Source organism: Lemur catta, chromosome 15 (assembly GCF_020740605.2).
Source record: "Lemur catta isolate mLemCat1 chromosome 15, mLemCat1.pri, whole genome shotgun sequence".
Lineage (NCBI taxonomy): Eukaryota > Metazoa > Chordata > Mammalia > Primates > Lemuridae > Lemur > Lemur catta.
Genome location: NC_059142.1, coordinates 34,071,127 through 34,082,060, shown reverse-complemented (window position 1 = coordinate 34,082,060; position 10,934 = coordinate 34,071,127). Strand labels below are relative to the sequence as shown.

At 43.5% G+C, this 10,934-nt stretch overlaps 1 protein-coding gene across 1 annotated transcript; it reads right to left on the bottom strand.

Annotated features, from left to right (window-relative positions):
* Positions 1–5,363: 5,363 nt before the first annotated feature.
* Positions 5,364–6,473, bottom strand: ANKRD40CL (ANKRD40 C-terminal like). Its single transcript, XM_045527007.1, has 2 exons — positions 6,291–6,473; positions 5,364–5,507 (listed from the first exon to the last, which is right to left on the bottom strand). The coding sequence occupies exons 1-2, from the start codon at positions 6,471–6,473 to the stop codon at positions 5,364–5,366; spliced, it is 327 nt and encodes a 108-aa protein (XP_045382963.1).
* Between the last annotated feature and the right edge of the window lie 4,461 nt (positions 6,474–10,934).

Below are 10,934 nucleotides of genomic sequence, written 5' to 3'. Positions count from 1 at the left end.
CACCACTTTAGGGGCTCTGTATGACAAAATACTGTGGGGACAGAGCCCTCCTGACTTCGGTAGCTGATGGTGGAGATGCAGCAATAGGTGAGTGGGGTTATCTCCAAATTTGTAAGAGATGATTCACATGAGGATTAAGATAAGACGAGAAACAAAATCTAGCAAGTCAGCCAGCTCCCAAGCTCTGCTTTGTGTATTTTGACAAGATTATGGTTATAGCCGTAAAGGACTTAAAGTGATAGTTTATCATATTCTGTTACTAGATATTAAGAAAAACAGATAAGAAATCTCAGGTATTAAAATGCCAGATTTATTTTGTTTCTTCATCTAGAATTGGTAGCTAACTTACATAAAGTATATAGTGCATGAGCTCATGTGAAAAGGCGTCCTCTGTGGATACTTAAATCTGTGGATAACTATTGAAGTTACCTAGAGTTTGACGGGGAGACGTTGGCCCCTCAGAAGGTCCATGACTAAAGTCTGGCCTTAACGGAGATTTAGAAGTTGGGTTTTATACCATTTACCCTCAGAACTGATCTGGTTCAAAAGAAACTGATTCTTGCTAGCCAGGCTCACAAGAAGCCAATATAGAGGCCAATTTATTAGAAGAAATAAATGTTTCTGCCATACAGACCAAAAAGTTGTCAGGTGGTAAATGTATTTTCTCTTTAGAAAGCCTTTAAGGGGAGTCAGTTATCAGAGGATTATTTGGTAAGATTGAAATCAGCAATCAGTTGATCCTTTTTTTAAAAAAAGAAAGCTTTTTGCTTTGGAAATGTAAAGACATACACAAAATTAGAACAGTATAATTAATCTCTATTAAGTCATCACCATCACGACTAGTTTTACCTCCTGTGTGCTTGTGTTTGTGTCCACTGCCCCCTATCACTTTCATGCTAGTCTCAGACAAACCATTTAATCTGTAAATAGTCCAGCATGTATCTAAAAGACAGACTTATTAAATAACAGTTCATTAATATAAAATATATTGGATGAACTTTTAAATGCCATAACCATCAAACTATAGTACTGGTCTGATAGCTTAATTTCCATTGCACCTCTCCTGCTCAAGGCATCTTCTCTGGAATGTAGAAATAGACTCTATGTATCATGTCCCTTTTTGTTCAAACATGTTTTTTTTCCTTCAAAGAGATTGCAGTCCGTTTATTTTTCAATTTCAGTTGAAATATCTTTCTTGCTGTCTTGATCTTGAGCTTTTAATAACCTAGTCATATTGCTCAGATATTTTTACCCCTCTCTTTAGAGCATTACTCACCTGCAGGCAGTCTGTTTCCTTAAATATAGTTAGTGTCACAATGGATAACTAACCTTATTTCCAAGGTCTGACAACACTTGGACCACATAAGCATTGAGCTCAGCCACCTTCTGATGAAAGTTTTTAGAGATGCAAAAACTGAAAAATTTTATGGTGGAAGTTCTCTGAGCTTGTGTCCATTGTGTTTTTTTTGAATGCATTGTAGATGAGCTATGTGAATATGTTTTTAAACATCTATTATGTGCATGAAACAAAAAACACTTGAGAAGTTATTGTGTATACATTCTATGGGATTGGGCTTCATTCAGGGTTGGGTTTCAAGTTTAAGTTTCTGACTGATTGTGAAAGAACCCCAGGTGACTGCATTTTTGAAATTTTGTATTAGCATTGTAATGCTTGCACATGGTTAAAAAAAAGTGTTTAGTGATCTATGTTTCTCCTTTTATTCCTGTCCCTCTGTCCTTCTCCAGGAGATACTACTGTTAACAGTTATTCTTCCAAGTGGATTTTTTGTGGGGTGATGTGAGGTGGGGGATATAAACATATGTATAGATCTTTTAAAATATATGACAGTATACCCATATGTTCTGAGTCTTGCTGTTTTTACTTAGTAATATTCAAAAACATTTATTTTGAGATATGGGAGCTAGGACTTTTAAGTTGAACCTGTAGTTTTTAAAAGTATGTTTCAAGTAAGCCAAAGCGGAGAAGTAAATGTATTTTTCACTGTTGTATTAGAATTTTGAATTTTCTATTTTAAAAATGCAATTTGAGAGTTTCATAGTTGATCTGTTTCTTCCCTTCAGTCATTCCAAATAGATCAGTTGTCAGCAGATTTAAGAATGTTTAGGAACAGCAACTTTGAGAAACAATTTGGCATAACTGGGTGTGCCATTCACTCCTAGATACATACCCTAGAGAAACTCTATCGTGCATGCCAGGAGATGGATGTAAAAATGTCATATCAGCATTGTTTGTAATAGGAAGAAAAAAACCTGGGAAAACCCAAATGTCCATGAGCAGTCTGTTGGATAAATATTGTGGTATATTCCTACGATGGAATTCCACAGAAGTGAAACCGAACCACAGCTCCACGTGTGAACCATGGATGAATCTCAACAATGTAGTGGTCAAAAGCAAGGCACAGAAGAATGCATCCATGACAATTCCATTTCTATGAAAGTCAAAAACAGGCTGTTAAGTACATGATAAATGAAAGAAAAACAGGAAGATGATAAACACAAAATTTGATGTTAGCCATTGAGTTGGAGGGATGGTGGGAGATGTGATCGTCAGGGCAAAGAGGGGTCTTCAGAGGAACTGCTGATGCTCTATTTCTGAAGCTGGGTGGGCATTTTCTTTTAACTGTATGTTTATGTGCTTTTATGTGTATGATATTTCTTAATAAAATTTAAATTTTAAAGGGAAAAGGCCTTGGTGTAGGTAGTTACTAATAACATAGGTATTTCATAAAATTCACCCTCCTTCAATGAGTGACAGGTTTCAAAGATGCTGTTTCTTGAATTGTCAAATTTAGGGTCTTAATTGTTGTTTTTTAAAATCTAGGAAGAAGATCTAAATGTGTTTTCTGTGTGTTATCCTATTTTTATCTTGACAATTTGAATGCCAGCCAGGGAGCTGATGGTTTTGTTCTCCTGTCCAAGCAGCTTCCAAAGAATCTTTCCTCTCGGATTTATGCTATTTCAGGACGGGAAACTGCTAGGCTGAGCAGTACTCCTTCCCCCTTGCTCAAGATGATCACCCTCAGGGCTGCTGCTTTTGGCTTTGTTCTAATTTTAATAGGGGCACCATGAATTGTTAACAAAATTTTTACTCTTTAAAAGGAGGGAAGTGATTGAAACTTGAAATGCACCTGCAGGTTTGCAGGGTTCATGTAGCTAGGGCCCTGTGTCATCAGTTCACAGTATTCCCCAGGTGAGACTTGGATCCTCTCCGCGTGAGCTCAGGGCTTGGCTGTTGTAAGTTCATTCAGCACGTCCCTTAGTGCTCCTATGTGCCAGGTGGTATCTGATAACTTTGGATAAATCAGGAACAAAGCAGGTGCGGCTCCCTCCCCTACTGGAGCCTGTCCTCACTGCAGCAGTGGCACCGTCAGGGCTCTGAGCTGTATGTGGGACAGCTCCGTACATACAACTGCGACTGAGGAGGAAGAGCGGAAAGGGGCAGTGCTGTGAGTTACCAATTGCCCCATTAATTGTAAGTCAAAGTAGGTTGTGAGCAAGTAAGAATTCGAGATCATTCACGTTTTATTTTAACCTAAATGTGTTCTGGACCTTTTTAGGATAGCATTCTGGTACCTGATAAATTGCACTTAAAAAACAATTTTAAAATACTTCGATGGAATTGCACCTTACTCAGAAACTAGTTTTTACAAAAAGTGCACCATCAAAATTACTCTTGAAGCTCTTCAAATTTTTTTTTACTTAAAACCAGCAACCTTAAGAGCATTTGTGTTTGTTACAGAAAATACGTTTTTGTCATATTTTTGTGTGTGGGCTGTGTTAGAACAGGTATGGAATTTGCCCGTCAACATTGTGATGATTAATTTGTTGCCCTCATTGATCTTACTGTAACTAACCACCAGGTGACACCTGTCTGAGTTCAGTCAGCATATAGTGTAAGCTTTCCTCCCAACAGTGATTTTTTTTTTTTTTCGAATCTATTCTACCATGTTCATTTAAACACAACCTAAATTTCTCTTTTTCCCACAAATGGTGATTTTGGGCCATTAACATAACCAATCCCGAGTCTCTGCCTAAATTTTCTTTAGTATTTAAAACAAAATAAAATTGTAAATAGAGTGGTGTCACTTGGGGATTGATTTGTGTCACCCACTATCACAATCTCCCAGCACTGAGCCCTAAGTTGGCTTGCATTAGGGGCTGTGCTATCTTTTAAAAACGTGATTTGAGTGCTATGCTACGCTCAATGTTGAAGTGCTCTTACCATAAGAGACCATGGATACTGACTGCATTGCAGACTCTTACATTCGTTCATTACATTTCATGAATGAAATATACAGACTTCTCCCTCACTAACCATTTACCTCTGTTTTGGACAGCCGGGTCAGGTAAGTTCAGTTCATGTAATGCCTATGTGTCCCTTCCCCACCTTTCACCCAAGCTGAGCTATTGGGAAGTTGGAGATGAGGGAATGGGGGCCTATTTTATGTACTGGGAATACAAGTAAGATTGTGCTTGCTCGTAAGGAGCTCTGGTATTTATACCTCTTCCATAAGGATTAGAGAGAAACAGATTTGCAAAGAAATGATGCTGGTGTATGTTAATAAAAGCTGGTAGATAGGGTCAAGTGGCATGAGTGCTTATAAGCAAGGTATAAGCAGTTATTAACTAGAAGTTAGCAAGAGAACTGGGCCAGAAGGATGCTGGATACTGTGCTAGGGAGGAACCTACTAGCATGGGACATGATGACAGCCACCTTTGAGCCAGGTGCTCCTGAGGGCACCAGCTGTTTTTATTTTATTTTTATTTTTTTATTTAATAGAACTCGGTGGTGCAGGCCGTGCAGTGGCTCTTTTATAAGTTGTATGTTAAAAATAGCCTCAAAGGTATTTATTCAAGTCATATAAATCAAGCCATTTTTGTAAGTACTTCTACCATAAGAGGCTATGGTGAGTTAAAAAGTGTAAATAGGAAGGGGGATAGTATGAGATGGTTTTTGAATGGAGAGCACAGGTTGAAGCAGTGTTGCCAAGTGGGCCCTGGCCTTCCCAGCCCCATGGGCTCACCCTGCCCACGTGGGGTTCATGTGAGGAGATCCTGGCCATTTGTCCTGGCTGAATCCCACAGGGCCTAATAACTACACCTGACAAGGATCGGGGTACAGCTCTACACAGTAAACATGCTCTAGGTATCACACCTTACAGTTTTCTTTTATAGCTGTTTCTCAGAACACTTCGAACTTAACTCTTCTCCCAGCCCAGAGAAGTTGGAGATGAGAAAATAGTTTTCCAGAGTTCACATACAAAGTTTGCCAAAGTGGTATATGCATCCAGACTTCATTATTTACAAAATAATGATTTCCAGGTTTTTTTCCCCTGGGTTATTTAATAAGTCATTTTTGCGGCATTGCTATTGTAGCAGGGCTTCTCTATCAGAGATGGTGTGTATTCTATTAATTCAGTGCTTCCAGTTTTCAGTAAAATGAGTTCCACTTCCTGAAAGTTCTGTAGCCTTCGAATGTCTTTGTCCTTGATGTGGAAAAGAAATATAATAGTTTATAAATACCATGATGTTATTAAAAACGGCTTAATATGGGCCAGCATCTTGGGTTCTTGCCTAAACTCTTAAGATATTTTTGTATTGTTTTTTCTTTATCCGTGGTAAACTATGTTAGCAGTTGAGAATGGGGTTTTGTTTCTTTGTTGTTGGGTGGGGGTGGCCCCTGTTGTAGGTTTCTAGAGAGACTTTAAATCAGGGCATAATTTTTTTTTTTTTTTTAGAGACAATGTTTTGCTCTGTTACCTGGCTGGGGTGCGGTAGCATTATCATAGCTTGCTACAACCTGGAATTCCTGGGCTTAAGCAATCCTCCTGCCTCACCCTCCCAAGTAGCTGGGACTACAGGCTCGTGCCACCATGCCCGGCTAATTTTTCTTAATTTTATAGCAATGGAGTCTCATGATGTTGCCCAGGCTGGCCTTGAACTCCTGCCTCAAGTGATCCTCCCGCCTCAGCCTCCCAAAGTGCTGGGATTATAGGGGTGCATGAGCCACCGTTCCCAGACTGAATCTTAAAGTGGGAGAGTCACTTGTCATTCAGAGGCTTTTAAAAGGGTTTAGGGATTAGGTGTGCAAATCTCTGAAAGCATCAGACTAAAAATAACTTGGGTACCATATTTGGCCATTCTGCAGCCAAAATTTCCAAGTGACTTTAATTTTGTTTCATATCAGAAGTACGAAAGCTAAATGATTGGCTCCACAGAACATAATTTTACCCACAAAAATTTCACATTTAGAAACTTATAAACCCTACCTTTCTGAGCAATGTGTTCGGTAGCTTTCTGATCTTCTCCACTTGCTCTGGGTTAATCCCCAGTTCACAGCAACTCACTTTTAGGAGGTTTTGATAACTCAGCTCTTGTCCGTTAAGTTCAATTTCAATGAAGTCATTTTCTTTGGGGTTCTGAATTCTGACTTTAAGCACCAGCTCTAGCATCCATAAATTCAAATATGGTTTGTAAAAGAAAATACCCATTAAAAATTTTCAATATTATTACAAGCATAGGTAATCCTAAAATCTGAGTAATAAGTAGACATGGAGGTTTCGTAGGTACCTACACACTTTTCATTAGCTGAGGCTTCTTGGAGTGCTGGGCAAGCTCTAGGATGTCTGCCCCCACTAACTCCAACATAAACAGCTTGCAGTTTGAAGCCAGCCAAGGATTTAAAATATGCAATGGATGTTTAGATGTGTCACCTTTGGGCAATTCATAGCAGTTGTGTATACCTTGCTGCTTATCTGGACAGCTTCAAGGGAAATGTGCATAGCCGTGGGTGCTTCTTAAGGAAGCCATTGTGCAGAGGTATAAATCACCCCGTCCCCCATAACTCTCCAGTGAGAGGTAAGCCCTGAGAAATAGGGTAATTTCACCCATCATTTTGGATAGTGGCATTTAGCTGAATCTTCCAACTTAAACTGTCCCGAGAAGGAGCAGTATGGACTAAGGATCCATTTGAAGGAAACCACATGCTGAGTTTGGCTTTGCAACATGGTCACATGATCTAGGGGCTGAGTCCTCACCTAGACAGGTGTCATCAGGTTTGGCATTATCTCCTGGGTCAGTCGACATGGGTGGATTTGTGTCATCTTGTTTACATTCACCTGGAAGAGGATTGGGAAAGAGTTGGGAAGTGGCAGGGCCTTGGCATCTGGCTTGTGTCAAACAAGGGACAATGCTGCTCCACCTCCACTTTAGGGAAAAAGCAAGTCAGGGAAAGGGCAGCAATTACTTTCTGTCTGGAAAGAGTTATTTTCCTTAATCACCGCCCAAATCATGAAAAGGAGCTGAGGCAGTATTTTTAAATGGTGCGTAATCTGGGGAAGAAATATTTATAATCTCTGTGCTTAGCTCAGGTTTCTACTTAAATATTTTCAGCACCACGTGCTTTGTGTCTTCAGTTCTCTAGCAGAGTTATACAGTTAGAAAGGTCCCTTTATAGGGAGAAATGTTCTCACCCAGAGGGATGGGAAGGGAGTGGATATTTACAGAGCACTTTGCATATGCCAGGCTTTTACATACTTCTCTGTTTCTTAAAATACCCACTGGACACGTTGGAAGCCTCCTCTGCACCAGGCACTGGACTAAGCCCTGGGGAAACGATCAAAAAACCCCAAAGATGTCCCTGTCCTGGAGTTTACAGGCCAGAAGAGAGATGTTAGTAAATGGGAAATCACAATTGCGGCAGGTGTGGAGCAGGTGAAATACAATCATACGAAAGTATGTAAGGGGTCAAGGAAGGCTTCCCTGAAGGTTGAGAAACTTAACTAGACCCAGAGGATGAAGAGCTTTCCACAGGTCCAGGAACAGCATCAGCAAAGGCCCCGTGAGGAGGGAAGGAGGGAACGGGAAGCAGCCTGGCTGCAGGGCAGAGGACGTGGAGGGACAGTGAGGCGGCAGGGCCCAGGTTCGGGAGTATGAGTGGTCGCCCTGTGCTGTCCATTTAGGTAGCCCCTTGTCCCATGGAATGAGATATGCTGTAAGTGTAAAGTACACACTGGATTTCAAAGGCAGTAAGGAAACGTTTTTCATTTTTCATACGGATTATATATTGGTAATGGTTTAGATATGTTAAGTAATATGAAAGTTGGTTTCACCTGGTTCTACTTTTTTTTTTTTTTTTTTTTTTTGCCCAGGCTAGAGTGAGTGCCGTGGCGTCAGCCTAGCTCACAGCAACCTCAAACTCCTGGGCTTAAGTGATCCTCCTGCCTCAGCCTCCCGAGTAGCTGGGACTGCAGGCATGCACCACCATGCCCGGCTAATTTTTTCTGTATAGATTTTTAGTTGGCCATATAATTTCTTTCTATTTTTAGTAGAGACGGGGTCTCGCTCTTGCTCAGGCTGGTACCTGGTTATACTTTTTAAAATGTGGCTGCTACATACATGGCTTGCATTACATTTCTATTGGACAGGACTGGTCTAGATGGAAGGTTTTGGTCTTTATTCTAGAACACCGCCAAGCCATTATAGTTTTCAGCGGGAAGCTGTCATAATCAGACTTGCATTTTGGAAAATAATAAAGAAAAACCTCACTGTCCTCAATCTTACGGGGTATGGACATTTTTATTTCCTTTTTCAGACAAGAAAATTGAGGCTGAAAGGTGACGTAACTTGCTCAAGGTGGTAAATGGCAGGACCTGGATGTGACCAGGGCTGGCTGCGTACTTTGTGGAGCCGAGTGGACAAGGAAAACAAGGGTGAAGCCAATCTCTCCCCTTCCCACAATCCTGACCCAGGGCAGATGGATGACCCCCAGGGGATTTTGACCTCCTCACCTGAATGCACCAGCTGCCGGGATGGGGGTGGGGAAGGGGTCCCCACCTTTTCCCTGCCGTTGCCCTCGCAGCATGCTGCTGGGGCACTGCCTGCCCCTCCCAGCGGAACGAGGGACTCTGGCATTGGGTTACAGCAGTGGGGGTGGGGCTGGCCTGGGTGTGGAGCCCACGTGCAAGAACAGAGGCTCCAACTCCCAACCCCTGGCACATGCTCCATCGTCACCTCTGACTCCACTTACAAAACAAATCCAAAGCCAAAATTATGACCCATTTCAAGCCAGCGGCCACAGAACATTAAATCCCAAGCCTGAGGCAACTGCACTGATCTCTGGCTCGTGAAGTCAGCCTTGCCACCCTGCCAAATGCCTCCCCAGAAATGACACTCCCCACCCAGTTCAGTCCCCTCCCAGTCCCTTCCGCTAGTCCTCAGGCATCTGCAGAGTCTTACCTTTGCCCTGCCAATCCAAGCCCCAGATGTGGCTCAGTGCTGTGGCCCATCTCCCAGGTCGCCCCTGGGGCAGCTGGGCCCAGCCCACCACAGACCTGGAACAAGGCCTTCCTGCCTCCATAACTCAACCAACACACAGCGTGAGACTTTCCCAGCCTCGTCCCCCACGTGTGAAAGCATTTTATTCTCTGATTAATATGTCAGATCCGTCTGTGGATGGGCAGTGTCTCACAGAGGACAGGCATGTGTGGATCTGAATTCTTCCTCTGACACTTAGCAACAGTGATACTTTGGGCAAGTGAGGTAACCTCTCTGATCTGGAAAATGGGGCTACTAAGGTCACCGCACAGGACTGCAGGAAGTAATGAGAAGGCGCATGGACGGCCTGGCTGCTCCCAGCACTCGCAGGCACAGAACTGCTGCCTGCTCTCCCCGTCTCTCACCGCTACTGGTACTCGCTGCCTCCTGCAAGGACCCTTGGTCCAGGAGCTCTGCTCTGGGCTACGGCACTGCACAGTGGGGGAGGCCACGTGCCCTGGGGGCCACAGCACCACCCCTGCCCAGCCTTCCCCAGCCCCCCTCCCATCCTCCTGGAGGACTGTGTTGGGAACAGGACTCCCAGACTCACCTGCCGGCTTTTCTCTGACATCCTGTTCGGGGTCGGCCATGGGTCAGCGCTGGTCTGTCAGATCAGCAGCCCCTCTCGCATTTGTGCCCAAGCTCCCGACCCAATAAAAAGCACTTTCTAAAGCCTCGACACATCTGTCTGCAATGAAACAATATGTTCTTGTCATCAGCCCAGGGCAGGGTCATTTTTATTATTCGTAGATAGGCAAACTGAGCTCAGGTGTGTCGTAAGACTTGCACAGGGTGCTGCAAGTGAAGGAAGGTCCTGAAGTTCAAGGCTCTTGACTACTCAGGCTGTGTCCACTGGTGCCAATAGTACTCACATAAGGGAATGGCGTCCTGGGGAGGGGAGGCCTGGGAGGCACAGCCAGGCACCCAGCCAAGCCCTAGGTGGGGGTCAGGCCCTTTTTGGAAAAGGATGGCAGCTACTACATCAGAGGCAAGAAAAACCAAAGTTTCTGAGATTGAACAGACTCCCCCTACTGCCCAATTCTCTCTCCCTTTTCTCCCAGCCTCTTCCTCAGCAGCTGTGCATGACAAGACGGAAGCAGGAAGACCCTGGCCCATACCTGTGGAGGCTGCCTTGGTGAGGATCCTGCATTCCTCGATCCTAAACATCAAAATGGAGCAGGCGGAGGCTGCAGTAGAAGGTTCAAGAAGGGTGTGCAGGGCTGGTCAAAGTCCTTGGTCTGTAGAGCAGTCACCTCAAAGGCAGACTGAGGACAGAAGGAGGTGCTGGGATAGGGACCCAGATATTCAAGTGACTCTCATATTTCATTTAACCCTCTAGAGACAGAAGACCTCAGCACCAAAAAGCTGGAGAGAACCACGGAGATCACAGCCCACCGGCTCTCAAACTTAGCCGTGCATTGAAATCACTGGGAAGCTTTAAAAACTGTGGCTGCCTGGGTCCCACCCCACAAAGAGTCTGACTTAGTTGGTCTGGGGTGTAGTCTGGGCCCCCGGAATTTTTAAAAGGTCCCCAGCTGATTTTAACGTGTAGCCAAGAAGGTTGAGAACCACTGATTTGGCCAAACTGCTTAAGGAGC

What these genes read in the sequence shown, in the direction of transcription:
- ANKRD40CL (XM_045527007.1), bottom strand. Translation starts at nt 6,473, where the DNA reads ATGCTAGAGCTGGTGCTTAAAGTCAGAATTCAGAACCCCAAAGAAAAT. An exon ending in CGAACACATTGCTCAGAAAG is followed by an intron (nt 5,508 to 6,290) that starts GTAGGGTTTATA and finishes TTCCACATCAAG; the next exon opens with GACAAAGACATTCGAAGGCT.